General features: G+C 35.9%; 1 protein-coding gene across 3 annotated transcripts in view; it reads right to left on the bottom strand.

Annotated features, from left to right (window-relative positions):
• LOC126734717 (rootletin) overlaps positions 1-22,375 on the bottom strand; it is a 439,794-nt gene that overhangs the window by 262,703 nt on the left and 154,716 nt on the right. For all 3 annotated transcript variants that reach the window (XM_050438438.1, XM_050438437.1, XM_050438439.1), the window contains exons 3-7: positions 17,820-18,026; positions 9,598-9,818; positions 7,350-7,535; positions 5,213-5,402; positions 4,991-5,143 (exon numbers count right to left, since the gene is read on the bottom strand). In XM_050438438.1, coding sequence (XP_050294395.1) covers positions 4,991-5,143; positions 5,213-5,402; positions 7,350-7,535; positions 9,598-9,818; positions 17,820-18,026 — 957 coding nt within the window. The remainder of the gene's footprint in view (positions 1-4,990; positions 5,144-5,212; positions 5,403-7,349; positions 7,536-9,597; positions 9,819-17,819; positions 18,027-22,375) is intronic.

Raw genomic sequence — 22,375 nt, 5'->3', positions numbered from 1 at the left:
TTTGCATTCATACTTACATTCAATCTTATACTTATAAGATTGCTTCATGCTTCATTGATCTGGAGCAAAGTTTACAGATTAAATACAAAATATATATTTTATTCTGTAAACTTTTTCTGGAACAACATATAAGACGCTTAGAAGGCGTTTTCATAATTGGAATAAAATTGATTTAATACACATTAAGACCTAGTAACATTTTAAATCGTTTTAGTGTCATGGTGAATCAAGTCCCTAATGCCATAGTTCGCGATTGCACAACTTTTACTATTTCTTCTGCCAAACTCTATTCCCATTTTAAAAACCTACGAGCAGAGAAACCAACTAGGTCACAAACTGCTCTGTATAAGAAAAATTTTCCAAAATTAGATCACAATGAATCTGTCTTCAATGACGCTTGATTTAACTCTAATTGTGTTCTTTCTGTTTCTTATGTATCTTCCGTAAGAAACTAGGAGCTTTAAATCAGAATCAGAGCCAAAGTAGATCAAGTTTAGTAGATTGGATACCAACTTTAATTCCTACTTTTGAATTTTTACATGATGATATGTATTTAATTTTGCCTTGCTACCACAACTTTAAATAGAAGAATCTGATCTAATTTCGATGTTTGGAATTCGTTACCCGGAAATGTCATAACTGCTCCTTCTGTAAATTCTCTCTGGAAACAAACTTGAGTACTCTAACTTTTAATTCAATTTATCTTAAAACTGTGAATTATGAACTTAGTCCACTTAGCTTTGAACTCCTCAAATACATATTGATGCATTACTCAAACTTCAGGTATGCCACAAGGGTCTAATATTGATTCACTTACTCAATATTCCCTTCGAGAAAAAATCTTAAATCCTTAATTTGGGTATTTAATCATGTATTTAACAAGAAGCTTTATAGGTGGTTTCAAAGGCTTCGAGGACATTAGGCTTTGTAATGAGCGCGATAGTACTTTTGAGGATCTTAGATAATATTCTGATGGCTTCAGTTAGGGGAGAAATAACATCGTTGGTCATTTTTCAAGTTAAAGCTAGGTCTTTGATACTTTGGGTCACTAGTTTTTATGTACCAAGAACAATTTGGAAAAAAGATCTCAAATATTTGGAGTTCAAAAATCAGAAGTCAAAATGTTTGATAGAGGGGAAGAATGGAGTGTGCCATAAGATTCTTTAGACCCTTTTTGTTATTAATTTTATATATTTTTGTATCTAATATTGCCAGTTTTCTTCGTGGATGCAACTATCAATAATACGTATCTGACACATAGGTATATTCAAGTTTCAAAAAAATCTGGAGCCGCCATACTAATACCGATTTATTTCATGTTTACCTGGCGATTTTAAATATTCTTGTGATTATTAAAAGTTGATTTTCTTGATGTTATTTAAAGTTGAATCCTAAGTAAGTCTGGAATTATTTATTTTGGACCAGCAACAGACTCGTCAAGTCAGAATTTCTATATACTATTGAACTGAATTGTACAAATTGGAAAGCAGGAAGCAGCCAAAAGGGCTGTTATGCACATAGGTCTTTTAATGGACTCGTCGTGCCATCGAGGGTTACTTCGAAAAAACAATGAGGTACTCTGGTTTGAAAGATATAATTTCGCTTGTTAAACTATAGGTGTTAACCAAATATTTGAACCTAGCGCACGGGAATGCTGGGCACTTGCCTATATCGTGGTCTGCAGTTTTATCCTTTTTCCAACACTATATAGGTAGAGATGGCGTCTTAAATGCCAGTGTCTAGTTAAAAGACCTGTCACAAGCCTGATAAGCGGAGGGTCCTTCTATATCTGCTTTTGTTTATCTCATGCCAAGTGCGGTCTTGTCCATCTCTAGAGGGTCAACTTGTCCAGCAGACTCTATCAATGCAACAGTTTTACCAGTACCACCTTTACTACTTCTTCCAGTACATTTATGCACTTCAGTACTAGCTTGGAACTCACATTTTCGGCCTTAATAGCTTTATTTGCAGCCCTGCTTTCCGAGAAAATTGATACGACAGTTTTGCGCTATACGTAATTTATATATACGCTATTAATAATATAAAATTACCTACTGTCTCCAAATATAAAAATTTAAAATTTGACAATCACGGACTCTTATTTTTGATAATTCAAATTATTGCGATTCTGTTTATAGTCTTAATTAGAGGTCTTTTACATAAATAAGTTGCAGAAAATCTAAAATAGACGTATTTGTTTTATTTATCAGTTAAAATCTATATAATTGGATCAATGGATCTTTGCGTTTACGTCATCAAGTGTTCAAGGTTGATGTTTATATGAATCAATCAGTTGTCAAACCAGCATCAGTGGCGGCGGCATTTTTAAACTTAAAAAAAATAATAGGTTTTCATGCCCAATTTCCGTGGCCGGCGATTTTCGCCAGAGATGAAATCTGCGATTCTTTGAAATTTGTTTTTAGTATATTGTCACTTTTAGGGTAGCTAATTTATTTATAGCTATTTGCTGTCTATTTCAACCTGCTGTTCTTTATTACTGGTAGAATGTTTCTTTAAATTACTCACGTCTTTTCTACTTATAAATGCAATAGGTACTTCATACACAGTGTCTTTTAGGACCTCATAAAAGTTATCATAAGATTTGTTTTTACTTCACAATAAAATATTTATAAAAAATTTTAATAAAGAAAGATTTTCATCGAAAATAGACAGTATTCATATTATATAACAATAACTTTCCATGAACTTTATTCCTTTAAATCTCATGAAAAGCTTTGTATAAATGTTTGAGACATATTTATAATGTTTTCATGAGCGTTTTAAACAAAACCATTATTATTTACTTTATTGCAGTCCTATTTCTAAAAACAAGTTATTGACAAAAAAAAACAAAAAATGAATCATTTGTACCTCCATTTAAATTTTTCTTTTTTTTTACAAACAAGAGATTTAGTTAATAAGAGATACTTATTATGATAATATGCTAAAAGAAATGGAGCAACCCGTATATTATACCGTAACCCAAATATTCTTACACCAAAACATTTTTTTCAAAACAAGTTTTTTCTCATTGAACAAAAAAATATCAATAAGTTTAAGATAGAAAATTCAATTATGAATAATCACTGTCACTATCTTCCGAGCTAGTTTCACTATTTAAACTAATCAGAATTTGGGGTATCTCTTCAATAATAACTTCCCTATCATATCAGTCCTTGATTATTTTTTCAGTGTGGCAAACCTTAGCGTTCCATACTTCTGGTGTACATTTCTCTAATGATTTTTTCCACATATCCAGTTCATTTTCATCTTTATGAAAATGTAAAGAACTTGTGTCTTTGTGAAAGAACTGTTTGTAAAACAGAAAAAGGTTTGGCAAAAAACTATTTCAATAGAGCTTCAACCAAACACAAAACATCACAATGAACAGTGAATAAGAAAACAAAACAAATCAAATTTCTCTAAAACTCTTTGGCAAGGCAAAGCAAAGTCGAGAACATAAACAAACATGGTTGCTTGTGGTTGCAGACGAAGATCTAAGATGTACAAAGAACTTTCCACAAAATGTACTTAACATGAGGTGTTATTACAGAAAATTCTAAATTAAAACTTGTTTTATTTACAAGCCGTGGTTTCCTTTGTTCGTCCATTAGAAGAAAGTTATTTTTTTAATATCTAAACATAAAACATATAATATACCAGTATAATTCTATATAAAAAATTTATTATATTTACTACATTTTTGCGAAAACGGGCACCCTCCCAGAAGGAAATAATCGATTTTAAAACCCGACGGGGAGCCAATGATGTTGAAAGTTTATGATAGACATGCGATCGAATGTTTGTCCTTGTCTAACTCATAACTGTCGCTCCAACCGTAGGTCGAGTATTTTGAAGACTTACGTTCTGTGCTCTTTCTCATTTGATTTGTCTAAATTAGAAAGAGAGCGGATGAGAAACAATTGTGTTGAGTTGAATGATAGTTTAGTGACGTGAACGCAAAGATCCATTGATCCAACTATATATAAGCTAACACCTTGAGGAACTCGACTGGCTTAAGGTGAAGCTTCATTTTGCCTGTTTTTTACATAAAGTATTAAAAATAAAAAATAAATATTTTATCTCCTGAAAAAAATAGTCTCATGAAGTAAAAAATAATAAACAAATGCAATTTTTGGTAGATTTGATTCTAGCTCAGTATTTTCTAATCCTCATTATTTGTGCCACGTGAATTGTATGTTCTTTAGGCGAAATTTAAATAGAATAGAGAATTGATTATTGGTGTAGACCGTGAACGACCATAGGCTTTAAATATTGTCAAAATGAGAATTTTCGACCGAATAAATGTATAATACATTATACATTTTAATGGCACGTACCTGGTATTGCTTGGACTGGAACTTGGTTTGTGGGTTGATAAGGGGGCCCTCAAAATTATCTGGCAACGGCACACAAGATTTATATGGACTCCCTTTTTCGTCAACGGCAAAAGGTATTCTCTGCGCAATGCAATGTTTGTACATACACAATGGAACCATGTACCGGATGTATGGTTTTTAATTGCAAATTAAAGTAGCGCGCGAAAATTAAATAAATGCTTTATACATGATCACTCTGGAAGCGATTCAGAAACGTCTCTTTAAGTATATGGCTTATCGAAAGGATGACAGATTAAGGGTGTGCTTTTGGCTCTACGTAGAACGTTGCATTCAGTTAGTATTCTACAGACACTTCTAAACAACAAAATTGAGTCGTTTTCTTTTGTCACAGCTATCTTTACATCCATCGCTTGCAAACTAGACACAGCCTTTTGTTCTTGATTAGGCTACATCAAATATTTCTATGATCCCATCTATGCTATGTCTAGAAACTTTAACCACATTTCAATGGAGTGTGATTTAAATTATTCTATACTATCACAGGTTATTGCCTCGTGTAGCGCTCAATAGCAGTAGATATTTGATATATAGAGTTATTTATAATTTTTATTTATTTTAGTAGGTATTTTAAATATAAGAATTAAACTTACCAAAGTTTGAATATCATGCACCAGCTGTTGAATTTTATCATCCTTGAGTTGTAGGTCAGATTCAAGCTTCACTTTCTCCATTTTTAAATTTTCAATTTCCGCTTCTAAATGTATAGAAATTTGGCTATCTTGTTGTGGGCTTTTACCTTTGGCCTAGATATAATTTAGTTATTAGATTTAAAATAATTCTAAATTAAGAAATAACAATAAGATAATACTTACACCAATGACAATTTCAGTAAAAACATTTGTGTCCATTCTTGAGCAGGCCATGAGCATTTCTCTGCCCATGTCTGAAACTTCAGTTTTTATTTTGTTTAAATCTCTCTCAGTGTTTGATTGAATATCCATGAAATGTCGTTTGACTGCAACGACATCTCTCCATAGATTCAGTAGTCTATTATGTTCAGTACTAAAATCAACAGTTTAATTTTTAGAGAACTGAGAGAATCCTTAATATAAAAAATAGAGTCTCCTATGTCATGAGTTCCAAACAATTTTATCTACAAGTATTTTAAATCGATTTTCAGACAAGTTCGCTTTGCCATACTCGTTTTTAAGCCTATTAGTTAACTAAAAAACGCAGAGTGGTAATGTTGAGTTTAGTATCGGAACCATAAAAACAGCGCGAACCAAATTACTTTGAAGATGTTGGTGTAGATAGACCAAAGAGTATATTTATAAAATCGTAAAATGACGTAGAAGGTATGTAGCGACGTGATTTATAGTGTGCATTGAGAGACAGTGAGACCTATTTGCTCAAGTGTTTGTCTACATGGTGGAATTTGTGGTGGATGTGTGACATTAACCAAATTTCAATCTCACGTTTCCGTTCCAATCCCAAGAGATTATGTGATCCGTGCTGATGAGACAAGTGACCCCGGCTTAATAGGTATTTTCTACGGAGTCTCCAAAGAACAGAGCAAAACTGTGGAGTGTATAAGTCCGACACTGCAAGCATGGACCAACCTTTCCCTACTATTCGTGGGAAGTTTATGGATCTTAGAGAAGGAAAAACAAACCTTGCAAACCCTGCGAAGACCTCTTTGTCAAAGGCGATGCTTCCGGAAAAAGCAAAAATCGCGACGGGTACTTCGACAAGAAAATAATAAAAGCAGGCAATAGGTGAGAAGTACAAGAAGCCTTTCTAAGACTTGTCCTCTTTATCGCCGAGTAAACAGTCAAGTTACTTAAAGCTCTAACACTCAGACTGGGAACTACAGCGAGAAGGTGGTAGGTGTTAGAATGGCACTCGTTGATCGCAGACCCTAAGCGACGAGTAAGACAGGCTCGTTCGGGAAAAATTGGGTGAAGATCAGAACTCGGTAGCAACGTCAAGTGAGAACCCCATTCAGTTTATCGGCACCCCATTCTCCGCAGAGGTATTCTGGATGACCTGCGCATTCATGCGAACGAAAAATTGGCTGGAATAATCTGTGAAAAGCCCGAAATACGTCTTTGAGAGAATTGAGCTTTGCATCCTTGAGGCGAAAGGCCTGGCAAAGAGGTCCCGATCAGATGGAAGATGTGAGAGTCCGTTTCCGGGTGAAAGCATAAAACCCCGGCCTTAAAACCGAGAAATGCACACAGATGAAGGGCACACGCGGACCTACTAACTGGATACAGCTCTCACAAGACCTTGGGAAAGGCTGAGTATAGTACGAACTGGAAGGGACATCTCGAAGCAGCTAAATATAGAAGAGGCATGAGGCGATGAGAAGAGGCATGAGGAGATGCAAATAAATCTGCACTATACTATGCAGGATAATGAAATTTTTTGACTTAAGTGTGTCAATGGAGCGCTGATTTTATGATACACATTTACAGACTAATAAAGAAAAATATTAATGTACTGCACATCACCCTCTTTTATTGTTGAGACTCTTTTATTGTTGTAGAAATTTGGTCGGTGGGAAGTTGTAGAAGAATCACGAAGAAATAGGAACCGAAGGACTTTGTTGGATGGGTGTACCTCGCATATGATACTGTTGTTAAATTACTAGGAGCTGTAGAAACTTGAGGACCGAGCTTATCCTAGGATTTGATGCTAACACTACAATTATAACAGCTACTGTTTACAACGTAAACTAAAAATGACCAATATTTTAATATTAATTGAAGAGGTGGCGCTTTTTAAATTTGTTTTAATAACTTGATGGCAGTTTTATTATTCCAAAATTATATATAAAAAGAAAGCCCAATAGGCATATTTTTAAAAGCCTATTGAGAAATTTAGTGTACTAATTAAAAACTTGTGGTACTGTAGATATTGATAATAATAATATTTATATTTACTGTAAAAAACAAAGTGCTTTGTTACTTTGTTTTTTTTTTTTAAATATTGAAAAAACTTTTTTACCTATAATAATCATTAAAAGCTTGCTCCTCGTCTTTCCATTCGTCCTCTTTAATGAGCATTTCTTCTCTCAGTGACTCAAAATCGTTGGTGAGTTTTTGTAAATCGGCAGTGAGGTTTTCATTTGTAGTATGTGATTCTTCTAATTGCTCCCTTAATATTGTATTTAGTTGCATTATTTTTTCAGACCTATAAGCAAATTAATAATTAAATTGGCGTTCAACAATAAATGAAATGGCGCTTAAAACATCAATAAAAAGATCAAACGAACCTGTTATTTGATGTTTGGTCCTGATTTTATGAAGCATATTTCCCGAAATAAATTATTAACATCTAGTACTTGAATATGGTGTTTGGTGAAAGCTATTTTTTTTAAAAAGGAATTTGTAAATAGTTTTATGAGAAGCTATTAGTATCTTAATTCACACCTAAGATTTTTAATGAAGGCGTTTATATTTTATAATGCAATTCAATGTTCAAAAATTGGTCCTAAACTATCTGTCATTCTATAACTTAAGATGGAAGCTAGGATATAATAGTATAACTAAGACGACAATTATCCATTGCTTTTTACTTCTTTCAGACGTTATTATACGGTCGTCGATCGTGAGTTTATTTTGAAACCTCGATTCAATATTTCCAATACAATTGAGGAAGTGGAGGAACAAAAGGCTAGCAATGTGATAAATTTATACGCTATATCCCATAGCTTTAAAGAAAGATCCTAATCCGGATAAAGTTTTAAGATCATAGCGGCTACCCGAAACTATCCCAAATGCAAAAAATAGTGGGAGAGTTTTCTGGAGACTTTGGCGGTAAGTTGCAATCAGGTAATTTTTAGATGTCCATTCTCACAGATCATCGAAGGAATGCACGCCGAAGGAGCCTCTAAATACTTATATAGGAATAGAAAAAGTACAAAGAATAGATTTATCAACTAATATGGAATGAATTAACAACCATATTCATTCAATGAACGAGAGGCCTTCTAAAAACGAATTCTTTCTATCAGGAACTTGGTTAAGGTTTAACGTATCATAAGCACATATGGTATTAAACTATTCTTTTGGTATTGTGAGATAGACTAAGACATCGATAAATTGCAAAGGAAACCAAACACTAGGTTTAAACAACATTAAAAAAGACTAAAAGACATCATCCCCGAAGTGCTGTTGGGCCATGCCCCGAAATTTGGCGGAAAGAGGATAAGTAGATATAAGCAAACCACTAAATCCACACATATTTTTAACTTGCGATTAGTTTTTTTTTAAGGAAAGCTCAAATATCCGAAATACATTGTGTATGTGAAGCTGGTAACTCAACACCACTTAAACTTCGGGAGCTCCAGGTTTAAACCTATGACAGTATCGAGCAGAATGAGGCAGCAAGTTCGATTGGGAAACCACTACATGGGAGGCACGTTAGCGAGATTCGACAGGATTACATGGGCACCGCGTCAAACTATTGGTTGACCTCGAGGCAGTTTTTCCTTGAAACTGAATTTTTAGCAACTATACAAGTTTATGACATTTCGACCTGAAATTTGTTGTAGATGACCAGGCAATATAGTCTGACAGATGTTGGTACGAAAATCAATCATGGAAGTATATACAGCACGTTATGGGAGGTTATTACACATTTAAGTCCTTTTCAGTCTCGTTTACGGCTTTCTCCGAGCCGAGAATTTGCAAAACTCTTGGATCGAGTTCGGGAATTTATTCCATTATACCAAAAAGTTGAATGTAAAGATCTTTTTTCTCTTAAAAATCGAACCTTTTAGTGAGTAAATATATCTTATCATCTTCATCATCCAAGCTACCACCGATACGCATTTTCCTTACTTTAAACTAAATTTTCCATGGAAAGAAAGACCTGAAAAATAGACAAATGCTGTAATTTGACTAGCACTGAAATCAAGAAAGCTAGCTACAAGTGACAAAGGTCATATCTTGATGATAGATTGGCATAAACATTTTTACAGATTCCTTCTTTAAAAATATGATGCTTTCATTATCAGGTATTATTAACTGACCTGCTCTCGCATTTTGGAATAAGGATGAACTTAAACTATTTGATCCAAACAAAACGATTTTATCAAAACGCTAATAAATAGTATTAGCCATGGCATGGAATAGCCCTTATTACATTTTCTTACACGAACAATTAGAAAAGTGTCGAGGGTCTACCAGTATAACAGTATTTTTAAGGCAACCATACAAATGTTAAGGCAAGTGTCATTAGTAATACGTACTTTTTGCGTTCTTCTTGCAGTCTTTGAAGGGCAGTGTCTAGGTCTGTAATTCTTTCCTCGCGAATTTCTCTCAAGTGCTGTTGAGCTTGTTGCAGGGCGGAACTAGATGGCACTGTGGCAGTGATCGGTAATGAAGGATATGATTTAAGTGATGATGGTTGATCGGAGTATTCAGCCATTTGAGCCTCAAGGTCGGCACATCTCTGTTTGTACTGGAGAACCTAAAATTAAAAATAAATCATGAGTGGCGTGGTTTATAAAGGTGTTGCCAAATTTTAATTTATTTGTTTCTAAAAAGTAAAACATAAATGTTTGTAATTTTATTTTTTTGGCAAAATTATAAAATATCAAAAAAATATATTGATGTAAACTTTTGTAATTAGAGGCTTATTGATTTATAAAAAAAAACAAAACGAAGATAATAATATAAGAAAATGATTACTATTTTAAAGAGAGATACATATTTAAATTCAAGCGTTATTTTTCAAAACAAAAAATTACCAAACCAAGTATGTATGATTCGACTTAAATTATGAGGTAGTGGGTAGTTAAAGAGCATATGCACATAATATGTGTCCTGATGAACCCGTCATACACGACCGAGGGCTACCAGAGGCCAATAGCCTTGGAAAAACCAATGAGGCACTTTGGTTTGAAAGACTTAAGGTCGCGGGGTAAACTGTAGGCGTTATTTATGTTACATATAATTGTTATTAATCCCAGATATTTGAACTTAGCGTGCGCGAGTGCTGAGTACTCTGTATTTTCTATCTCCGTTGTCCACAATACCTATCGCATAAAGGTGAGGTCTTAAATGCCAGTGTCCGTTAAAAGACTTGTCACTAATCGGATTTTGCGTCTCTTTAGGCGTAGTCGTTGTCTAGTGAGAGAAGCATCATAAGTGCCTGTCTCATTCCACGTGCTTTCATCCCTCTCTACAGGATCCACTTGTCCAGCAAACTTCTCTCAGCAACACGACTTGGCTATGTCGATTATGGGTATGATGTAAGTTAAAATATCAAATAGGAATGTTTCTCGAGCATAAAAACCATTTCTCAAGAATATAGACGTATTCTCAAGGAATGCATTAAAAAAAAATACAAAAATAATTAAAAATAACGCCAAAGACTTTTATCTATCCTGTGAAAATATGTCAAAGGTGAACGCGAGGTCGATGCAAACCCAACAAACTCCCTAGAACTGCAAGGGGTGCTAGTATTATACAATAATCTGGAGGATGTCCTTGCAATAATCTTCTTATTGGTAAATAAAATCTTTTTAAAATTTTATTAATAGAATTCATCTCCTAAATATCGTCGTTTTTATCATATTTTTTCGTCCTTTACCTTTTTAAATAAAATGTTGTAAATAACTTAAATTTAAGGTACACGTTGTTAATATAATTTGAGGTGGTTATCTGTAAAAATGGCTAACCTAAAAATATTCGTTCTCTTTTACCCAGCAAAAATTATATATCAAATATCGTCAATCTGAAGTTAGATATTTTTGGAATCTCTGAGACTTGACTCAATAGAAATACTTACGAAAGAGATTTTATTCCAAATGGTTTTTAGTTTTACCGGAAAGATTATGATACGCCTGGAGGAGGAGGCGGCGTGTACGTGAGAGATGATATATCTGTCAGCAAAGTATATATAACCCAAACAGTAGATTTTCTTGAATAGATATGAATAGTACTACTTGTCGGCGGATGTAGCGTTAGGTTGGAAAATTTCTATCGTCCGCCTAACTTGTTCCATAGTCTTGATGCGTTTGAAAGGTCTGTTTCCATAATCCGTCGCAATGCGATGAGGTTGGATGTATGGGCGATATAGACATAAATCTCCTAAATTGTAATAGTTCTTCTAGGCTTTTGAATAATTTTTTTTTTGAGTTTGTGTTCTCTTTCACAGGCAGTCAAGAACCAACAAGTTTTTGTACGGATAATGTCAGCTTAATTGATTTGGTCATTTTATCCAATGTAGATTTATTTTTTGGTGAAGTTAACCACACTACGACATGCGTGATTGACTGGTCACCAACTTATCTGTTGCGACTTTCTTTGCAAGCAGGACAAAAATCGACAAAGCCGACCTGGAGACTCCTAGAACAGCTCTCTATTAGAATGCTTTTATCTGGAGGACAGCGGCACTCTGGAACGGACTTCCTGCAGACATTTTCCGAGAGCTACAACCTACAGCGATTTAAGACGAATATCCACCGACACTTCGGCGCACGACCTAAACTGATGAAGTTTATAATATTAAGAGTATTTTATCCAATAAAGTTTTATATTTACTTGATATTCATGCTCCACTTCAAAAGCTGGGTTTAACTTTCATGGTTTACATATTTTTTCAACAGTATAAAGAAGGAGCGAAATTAACTTTTATCTAAATACAAAAAAGCAATTTACCAAGTAATTTAAAAAAGCCTGATGTCATTATTAATTATTTATTTGTAGATTCTGTTATTTCTTTAGTTACTAATGTTAATATGTATTTTTAAAAATCTTCGAAAAAATAATTTAAATTCCACTACAGCTTCGATCTTGTTTAAAGACATGGACAACATTTTCCGGACTGCAGATACGGGTGAGACTACGGCACTTGTTCTGTTGCACTATAGTAACTGGAGCACCAGCTACTTGTGCTGAATTTAAATCCTTTGGTTTTTCATAGAAATACATAATTTTTTTATATAGTTAATTGCTAGATTTTAATTTGTACAGATAGAAGGCTACCAATCAGATATGTCTTACCAATCGAAGTTTTAAGCAACACACCTCTAATTTTCATAATTTATAGTTCAGATATGCTGAAACTGATTGCCAATATTCGAAGTGGATAGGTACTTAAAAAGGAAGAAGAAATATATACAAGCGTAAGGTTGAAGTATTTAAGGAGGAATTATTATGATTTAATTACATAGTTACTTTTTTAAGATTCTATGCTGTTATAAATATCTTATGTATTTTCGTGAGGTTGGGGACGGCTTGCTCAGTGCCAATCGGGGTAATACTGAACGGCATTGTAGCGGGTCCCCTGGGCAGCGACGTATTAGAAACTGGTACATCAAGATTGCAGGTCTATCTAGACTCCTACCTCTGACAGAGATCGGGATCTGCGAGCTATGCGAGCATCATTCACACAGTAACCCTGTTGAAACTGAACTTTGTGGCTCTGATCATCTAAAATCAGGTGTCTCGAACGATAACAGATGTCGAAAGAGGGCGATAACAACCGCGCTGGAAAACAACCACCTTTTTCACTGCGCAAAAGGGCTCATGCCAGATAGCAGGAAGGTAAGCAAAAAATGCCCTTCAAACCAATCAGAAGGATGCTAGGGCTGCAAGTAATGTCCGGCAAAAATATCGCTCTTATCCAAGAACCATGGAACTCCAATAAAGGTCGAGTCTGCAAACTGGGTATAACCACTGGTAAAGTAATCGAACTACCATTTAGCAATAATCCCAGAGTGTGTATGTTTATTAGGAATAACATTAACTATTTTATTCTATCAGATCTCTGTGATATCATATGATATCGCAGAGGTCTGAAAGAATCAATGAATGAGGCCGCTATGATGACATTATACTGACCCAGGTCTTCTTCCTGGGTGGTGCCGAGGCACTCATATGCTCTGCATAGTTCCCAAGCGATGCAGCAGAAGAACAACTTCCTCCAGAGGCGGTGCAAAATCCGATTGCATACTGCAAAAAGAAGAACGTGCAGTTTATCCTGAGATGTGATGCAAACTCTCATCATACAGCCTGGGGTAGCACAAACATTAATCACAGAGTTGAGTCTCTCTTCACCTATATACGTGGAGGGGTAATAAAAATTAATAATACAGGCCATGGGCCAACCTTCATCACTGAAAAGAGAAAAAGAGACACTAGATTTAACTATTAGTTCAAACTATATTGGCAGGAAGGTCAGGAACTGAGTAGTGTAATCGGAGCCATCATGATCAGATCACAGACTCATACGGTTTGATATTGCTATCGGTAACAGACCCATAGTTGAATACAGGAACGTGGAAAATACTGACTGGGACAGATAGAAATCGTTCCTACAGAGAAACTTACTGTCTTGTGACAAAACTCTAAAGAATCATGATCAGCTAAATTACATGGGTGATAAAGTCCTAAAGCTATTGTAACAGCATATCATGAAAACTGTTCATTGAAGCTGAAGCGGGACAATCGCAACATACCTTAGTGGAACAACAATCTTAACAAAATGCGGTCTGAAGTACGCAAGTTTTTCAACAGTGCAAAATCAGTAACAACTGGCTGCCATATCGTAGGACGTTAACCGACTACAATAAGGGTATACGTTCTGCGAGAACGTCAATAAAACACCTCGCAGAGCAAGAACCTATAAAATGCTCTCAAAGCAACGTGAACAGGAACACCAGGAGGGTACGGAATCTATCCAGCACTTCTTTAAGTTTGGCTAGACTTACTTCTACCCCACCTGTTAACCTTGTTGTATTCCAGCGTGCTGGAAATTTACCAACGTAATACACATACCGAAAGCCGGGAGGCCAATTGCCGAGACATCTTCGCTCAGGACAATAAGCCTGACATCCTTTCTATTGAAGATCGTGGAAAAGGTCATTGATAGAGATATCAGAAATGTCCACCAATCGCCTATTAGGCAGGTAAACTAATAGACTTAGCTCTCAACAATCTTGTAATGAATATTAGCATCTCGCTGAAACAAAAAGAAGTGGCAGCGGCAGCCTTCTTAGACATAGAAGGGGCCTTTAACAATGCACTGCCACGCTCACTCACGCTATTATATCTATGAATCGATAGCAGCAAGAGGAGTCAACTCTCTTATTTGCAACTGGATTACAGCCATGCTAACTGACAGAAGAATAACGACCACCTTACAGGGCGAACGTTTGCACTACAGGGCCGCGCGAGATTGACCACAGAGAGGACTACTATTACTTCTCTTATCTTGTCGCTATTCGTTGACGACCTGTTGGCCATAATTCGACTGTGGGAGGTCGAAATCTAAGCTTACGCGTCATCATTACTCCATCCCTGGAAGTTCACATTCGAGTATATTCAGAGGGCTCCAAAACCAATTTTGTAGTAGGAGCTGGAATATACTGCACTAACCCAATGACAGAAATATCTATCTGCCTTGGGAAACACTCATAAATCTTTTAAGTGGAGTACATGCCATTAAAATCTGTGCAAGAATTCTTAGCTAAATGCGACTAGAAAACAGAACCATCAAAATCTACAGCGATAGCCAGGCGGCTCTAAAAGCGCTGGAATCCTTTAACTGCATATCTAGAGCTTGAAACGAAGCTGCAGAAATGAGCTAATACTGCTTGTGGAAAGAAACAAAATTACCCTAACATGGATTACGCGACATGCTGAGCTTAGAGGAAATGAGGCGATTGACAAGCTAGCCAAAAAAAGAGCAGACTCCAACTGGTAGGTCCAGAACCAGCATTAGGCATTACCCACAGTACAGCAAAACACGCAATCACAACCCTGGTGCAAGTAGCAAAGCGCTACTGGGAGGGATTACCATGACACAACCATGCGAAGGTTAGGTAACAGATATCATAAGGAAACTTAACAGGAAGTACCTAAAAGCTCTAACGGGAATGTATATCGGCCACTGCAGACTGCGTCACCACATGAATAGAACTGGTTTGGCGGAAATCGCCAAATAAAGGAGGACGAGACTGCAGAGCACATCCTGTTTAGATGTTTGGCACTAGAGAAAACCAAACAGGCCAACTTCGTCAATGCCTTACCTAAGATGGATGACATTAAAAATGCTTCTCTCAATAAAATTATCGAACTCCTAAAGAGGGCGGACTTGATTGGGGAAGTATAAACACCAAGGAGTGAGCCATAATAGACCCAGGGTCGCAGTGGAGGGAGCAAGGTGCCCGATTCACAACAAACCTAATCTAACCTTTGTATTTTCGTTTGTGAAAAGGCAGGGGTAGGCGACGATTAAATCAGGGGAGCGCAGGAGACAAAAGAATATATCGTTGTCAATATCAAGAATGATATTGACAACATCGCGAATATATCAGCTCTTCTTCGTCATTTCGAAATCTTAGCAGTGTTTTAAGTGGCACAGCTTCTTTGGAACTTGGAAGGTAAGCAAACTTTCAATTCTAAAAGCCCGGGCAGTGACGGGATAGTCCCTGTATTCGCACGAAACTATGTTTTAACATTAAGCTTGCGACTGAGTTTAATATATCAAGATTCATACATTACGCAAAGCAAAATTCTTATTACCTTATTATATGGAAAAAACTACTGTAACTCCAATATTTAAGAGTGGAGATAGATCTGATGTATCAAACTACAGGCCAATATCAGAGTTGCCGTGTTTCGGTAAAATCCTAGAGTCTCTTGTAACTGCCGATTTATCGGTTTACATACACGGATTATTGACACCCAAACAGTATGGGTTTCTATCAAAGAGATCATATGAATTTAACCTATCAATCTATTGCAGTGAATTGGTGGCAACTTTTGACTTCAAAAAAGCATTTGATGCCGTGGACCATTCTATTCTAAGTTGAGCCACTATAGTATTCAAGATCTACTGCTGTCCTGGATTTAAAGTTATCTTACATCACGAATCCAAAATGTAAAATTCGGTAATGCACTGGTCCAATCAAGTCTTCGTTCATTCTAGAGTCCCACAAGGATCTCACCTATCATCTGTGTTTTGACTTTGTTTATTTTTTGCTGACGACCTCAAAACTTATAAGGCAATAAAATCTCTTGTAGATAGTGCAACTCATCAGGAATACATTCCAAAACAACAGCTCATCAACTGGTGTAAACTGAATAAAATAACTCTTAATGCACTAAAGAGTAGGGTAAAAGAATTTTTAACAAATACTTTTCCTAACCGCCGTATTAGTGGGACTGGCGATATTAAATGGCCTCCTAGATCTCCAGATTTGTGTCCAAATGACTTTTATCTGTGGGGTTACCTTAAGCAGACCATTTACAAGCATGAATTTAGTAGGCCAACAAATTTAGAGGAGTTGCGAAATAAAATTGTCGAAGGTGCCAATTCCATTTTACCTGAAACTCTTTTGGAGGTGCGAAATAGCTTTTACGATAGGTTAAGTTTTTGTTTAGCGAAAGAAGGCGGTTCATTTGAGCCTTTTATTTAAAAAATGATATGTTGTTAAGTTTGTTTATTAGAGTTTTATTTCTGATTTTTTATTATATTTTTATCAGAGTTGATATTTTATTTTTTATTAGAATAACGCTTTAATTTTTATTATGCAAAACACAGCATATTACACATTTTAAGATTACAATTCTATGCGGGTTTTACACATTGTCATGTCTGTAAAACCCGCATTAGAATAAATATTTTAAAAATGCCTGGATTTTCGCGTAATATTTTGGGACATTTTGTCGCCAAATGACGCCTCTCCCACGAAAGTCAGATGTTTACTAATCCCGTCCTCGCCTCGGGCCGGCCGGGGCGATGCTCTGTCGCAGGCATTCGTACACGCGCGACGTTGCAAAATTTCGCCTCTATGCGGTTTCCTATAAGTAACGAACGAAAACACGATCTGTATATAGAACAAATATTAAAAGCAAAACAAACATTTTAGTGCAAACTTGACCCAGTACAACCATAATAAGTATGGCACTACCTTAACGAAGAGATCGCAGAATCCCCTAAAAACCCAATTCAAGTGCCACTCAAATATTTATTTATTAGGGTTATGCTATAATTGCATATAAGTAACTAAAAGATTTTTGCAGCTGTTGAATATTGAAAAGCTTTGAAAACATTGAACTGTCTGATATTATGGAGGCGTTGCACAGGCACAATAAAAATCTTGAATATGGTGGCTTTCTTGACTTTAAAATTCTGTATATTAAACAGTACCTCTACTATTTGCGCCTATTTGTCATTGAAATAGTAAAATCATTATTAAAGTAACCATTGAAATGCTGAAATATTACTTTTGTAGCAAATATTAAAAGAAAGCCGCATACAGGAATCTGCCATAATTGCCTTATTAGAAATTACATCATCATAACCAGCAAATGAGAATATTAAAGAGTTGCACAAAAAATACTTCGCTGATGGTAAGTGACGGGTAGTTGCACTAAGTGTTAGGTTCTTTAAATGTTTTCAGTACATAAAAGCTGTGGTTTTTGCTATTTAATTGTTTCGTGGTTTTTTAATTACCTTAGCTTGTAATCTGCTGACCAATGCTGCCTGATTTTGCTGCGCCTGTTTGTAGGTTTCGAGTCTCCGTCTATAAAGGGCCGCTTCATCCTGCAAGCGCTGTCTGAGATCCTGCTGCTGACGGGTCAAATCTTCATCGCTGCTGCCGCCGCCGCCGTCACCGCGTAGACGACTGCTTTCCCCTCGGCTACCACTGGCAGTACTTGACTAAATATAAAATATTAGCCACTCAGATATTTGGCGAATAATAATGTTTATTCGATTTTATAATGATTTTTTGAAATTTTTAGATGCTATACTTGCTTGACTGTCAGCGTTTTCTGGAAATTATTATTCTCCACCAGCCAAAAATGTAAAATGTTCCAAGAAATTTAAAACTATTCCATGAGTTAGAGATTCGTGGTCTATAACTCTAAAATGGTCAATATTAATCAGTTTTGTTGTTTATCGTGGAGTATGTTTCTGAGTCCGTTATATTTTATTCAATTCAGATGCCTTTAACCAGTAGTCAGGCCAAGATGGGGACTTAGAAGATAATGAAGTTGAAGAATTTTATTTAGAAACAGAATTAAGAACAACAGGAACGAAATAAAAAATAAAGAGTAGAACAAAAAGACCGAGATAAGAAACAGCAAGAAAAATTAAAGAACAAAAGGCACGAGACAAGAAACATAAAGCACTGATCTATGATCTGAGGACTATGAGAAACAACTTGAAAAAAGACAATGGCAAAAGCCAGATAGAAAAGAAGAAAACATCATGAGGGCCATAAAAAAGGACACATTGAACTTAAAAGCAGATCTTAAAAAGTAGCAAGGAGAACGTGATAAGAGACACAGAAACAAATAAGAGGAACAAGGCCGACAATAAGAGAAAGGCAATTCATAACTTCAAGAAAATCTTGCAAGCAACACTTGAAGAAGAGTTTGGAAAAGTACGTCAAAAAAATAATAGAACTGGAAATTAATGTAAAGCGTCCCCTGTTTATCCCGATCGTGAAATGCAAACTATTATATAAATTAAGCAACCAAAGTTGGATGGCAAACAAGCATGGAGTACCTACTGGATTAGTACGAACCCGCTGCCAGGATAATGAAATCAATCTCAAGGTACGCCTGAAAGAAGAAGCTATATGAATACTAAGAGTTAAACAATCTAAAGATCAGGTTAATTTCGACGTACTGGTGTGTACCTTAGAGATGAGATACGGTAAAGCCCATCTACAATAAGTGTATCAGACCCAGTTGAAATCTAGGAGACAAAAAAGATAATGAAACCCTTTAACAGTTTGAGGCCGATGTTTCTTGATTAATAAATCTAGCTTAGTTCAACGGAGTTTCGAGAACAAATTTCTATGAAAAGTTTATTAACGTCAAGATAAATATACTAAGCATGCCCTAAGGATGGCTCACCATAAAAGTTATTTAATATGAGGCAGATTTTCAAGCAACTCAGAACTTCGGAAAGTGACCTCAAAGCCTCAAGAAGCTTACCGAGACCATTTGGCTGGCTAAATTGTAATGAGGAGAGACTCGTTAAGTGTCTATGACACAAGCCTATGACAAACCCGAAGATCCAGGAAAACTTCCACCAGTCAGCTTTAGAGGTGCAATCAGGCTGGGTACCACCAAGCTCCACTTCTAAGATTGAATCGGCTGTCACATCCTAGAAAGAGCTTGGTAATACCGGGAAAAAAGTGCGAATATACATACATACAGAATCAACTCATATCATCATGAAACTAAAAACCATAGCTGCAAAATTTCACCACCAAATTTAATTCTGGAGTCAGCGAATGGAAAAAGGATTGTACAATCATTGGACAAAATGAAGTGAAATTCACCATTGGCTTAACAATGTCCCAGCAATAAGTACTGATCGTAGAAGTTACGGACGACGTCATTTTAGAATGGCATATTATATATGTTAAAATTTTTAAAAGGAAAGATATTACCATACCAGATAATTCGTAGATGGTGGTTAATACTGCAACTGCAGGGAAAAGTGGAAAATCTGTCTTGATGGAGGCCATCAAAAGTGGTAAAGTATATGGTAAAGGCATTCTTCTAGTAAAGACTTTATATACCCGGAAGGAATCTACAGATTTGGCTCAAAGGATACTCTTAAACGGATATGAGCAACATCTGAAATAAGGGTATCAAATTAACGTGTGGAAGTAAGGCTTGGAAGTAATGGCAAAAGAATACTTATACAGTTTGTTAGGTTTAGGCTTTTGCCTGCCTGTTTAAAAAAACTTTTACATAAATCTTTTGCTAATTTGACAACGGATCAGAATATAAAGATTAAAGGATAAGATAAAATTTTTATATAGATAACTCAAGATGGACATCTTAAGTTATCTATATAAAAAAAGGATGGATCTACCAGATTTTGTGTGTAATATGGGCGACTAAATGGCGGTACCAAGAAAGTTCCTAAAATAACTTGAGACAATTCTGACTTATTCCACTTTAGGACCAATGGCAAATGAGCTAGTGCTTAAATCTAGATACATTAACTCGATTTTTTTCGTTTTTTCCTCGGTTTCTTTAAAATTCTGTACTGCTTTTTGTAATTTTTTTTATTAACGTAATAGGTTGAGTTAAAAAAACAACAAAAAAAGTCTCAATGTTTATTGTAGGCTTTATTTGGTCTCTCAAAATAACTATTAACCGGAGACGCCATTCTCTGAAATTTTAAAATAGATAATATCTGAGGGGATTAAATCAGATGAAGAGCATGAGGAAGAGCGAGAGGATGTGTGGATGAACCAATTCCAAGGGTAACTTATTAATTTTTTCCACTGCAATAACGCATGTGTGAGCCGGGGCGTTGCTATGATGAGACAACTTTATTTTTCGCCAAATGCGGAGATTATTTTTTGCCAATCCCAAAAAATTGACGCCAGCTTATGAGTTTTTTTTTGCCAGATTGAGCCAAAAATTTTTTTGACAAATTGAATCAGCGCGGAGCCGACTCTCGTATTTGTCTTCTGAGCAGTCGATTATCTCTTTCAGTTCATTTTTTTGATTGTTCCTTCATGACAGGTGTGAAATGTTGAACCCATCTTGGTTCCATGGTTATAAATGGATGCAAAAAGTTGGTCTTACTGTTGTCAAATTCCGCCAAAACATCTTCTCAGCGTAGGGATCATCTCTCGAGGCTTAAGAAACATATTTTTCTTTTACGTAGCCTGGTTCAGGTTCTTCCTTCTTCTGCTTCGCTCCAGGCCTTTAATGCTATCTACCAGTCAATGCTTGGAGAAGTTTTACTTAGAGTGCACACGGTGCCTTCGAGGGTTATTTTTGAGTGCCTTCTCTTTGCCTACAGAAATGTTGCTCGGTATACTACAAACAATCATTACCATAACTGCACCACTACGTGACGTTAGAATTGACTTCTTGAGATTTCAGAGGAGTCACTTGTCCGTAAACTATTATTGTCCACTCTTTTATAAGAAGTTGCCAGAACATGTAATGACTTTGGCACTACCAGGTTATAGCAATGCCATAAAAAGGTTCGGCTCAAAACAACTTCTGCAACAATTGTGAACAAACGCTGTTTAGAACTACGTACAGAATTGCATGTCTAAACTTTCTGTCAATAAGCAATGTACCGCACTTGTTTATATGCAAGGTAGACAAATATGGTTAACTAACGGATTTTTAGTCGAGGCTTAATCAATATCATTTTCTGGATTTTCATCACTTTTTCTGCCGTAATCCGCCAAGTTCGTCTAGGTAGCTGGTACTCTATTAAGCCACTCAATATTTTATTATTGCAAATGAGCAGACTTCTTTAGAGTAGAGTCTCAACTTTGGTGTGGGTTAGTCTTTTCAAATGAATGTATCGTATCACGCAATGATGATCAATTTTTTCTATGTTTTGAATTGTAGTGACAGCGTTTACTATTGGCTATCAAATTAATACCAGCATGGTAGTTTGTTTCACCAGACAAAAAAATAATTGCAGAAAAATTAAAATTTAGTAAAAAACCTCGATGATAATCGAGCTTTTTCACAATTTATAGAGAAAAATATAGAGGATATGATAGAAAAATAGTATGACTAAATTACTTTAACATTTTTATTGAATGAATCGGTATCAATATCTGGTAGTCTTCGAAATTTCGTTTTGACACAATACGTGTAACGCGGTATAATTTCCATTTCGTGTACATCGTCAGGAAGTAGCTGTCCGCGAACCCCCTTCAAAGATACAATCGCAGCTCTTTGGAGGCCTTTTATGTCGGTATTTTAGTGTCTCTTAAAGTTTCGCTGGATCCGAGGAAAAAGGAAGAAGTCCGACTGTGCCAGATCTCAACTAGAGGCAATGAGAACAAAACTGTTTCACCAACAGTGCGGCAAGGCGCTTAGCTTTCAGAAATTCGGTTGAGTACCTGGTACTAGCCCGAGTGTTTCGATCTTCTTCCAAGTGTGGTAACTTTGAGAGCTCAGGTCTTAGAGACTGCTGCTGCTGCTATGAGTGACAAGTAGCAGGTAACCACTTTTTTACGTTGGTGGTATAATATGATTTTTGACAGCCGTCATCCGCTT

The sequence above is a fragment of the Anthonomus grandis genome, chromosome 3 (assembly GCF_022605725.1).
Source record: "Anthonomus grandis grandis chromosome 3, icAntGran1.3, whole genome shotgun sequence".
Classification (NCBI taxonomy): domain Eukaryota; kingdom Metazoa; phylum Arthropoda; class Insecta; order Coleoptera; family Curculionidae; genus Anthonomus; species Anthonomus grandis.
Note: the sequence above shows the minus strand (reverse complement) of the source record. Positions and strands in the feature narration are given on the sequence as shown.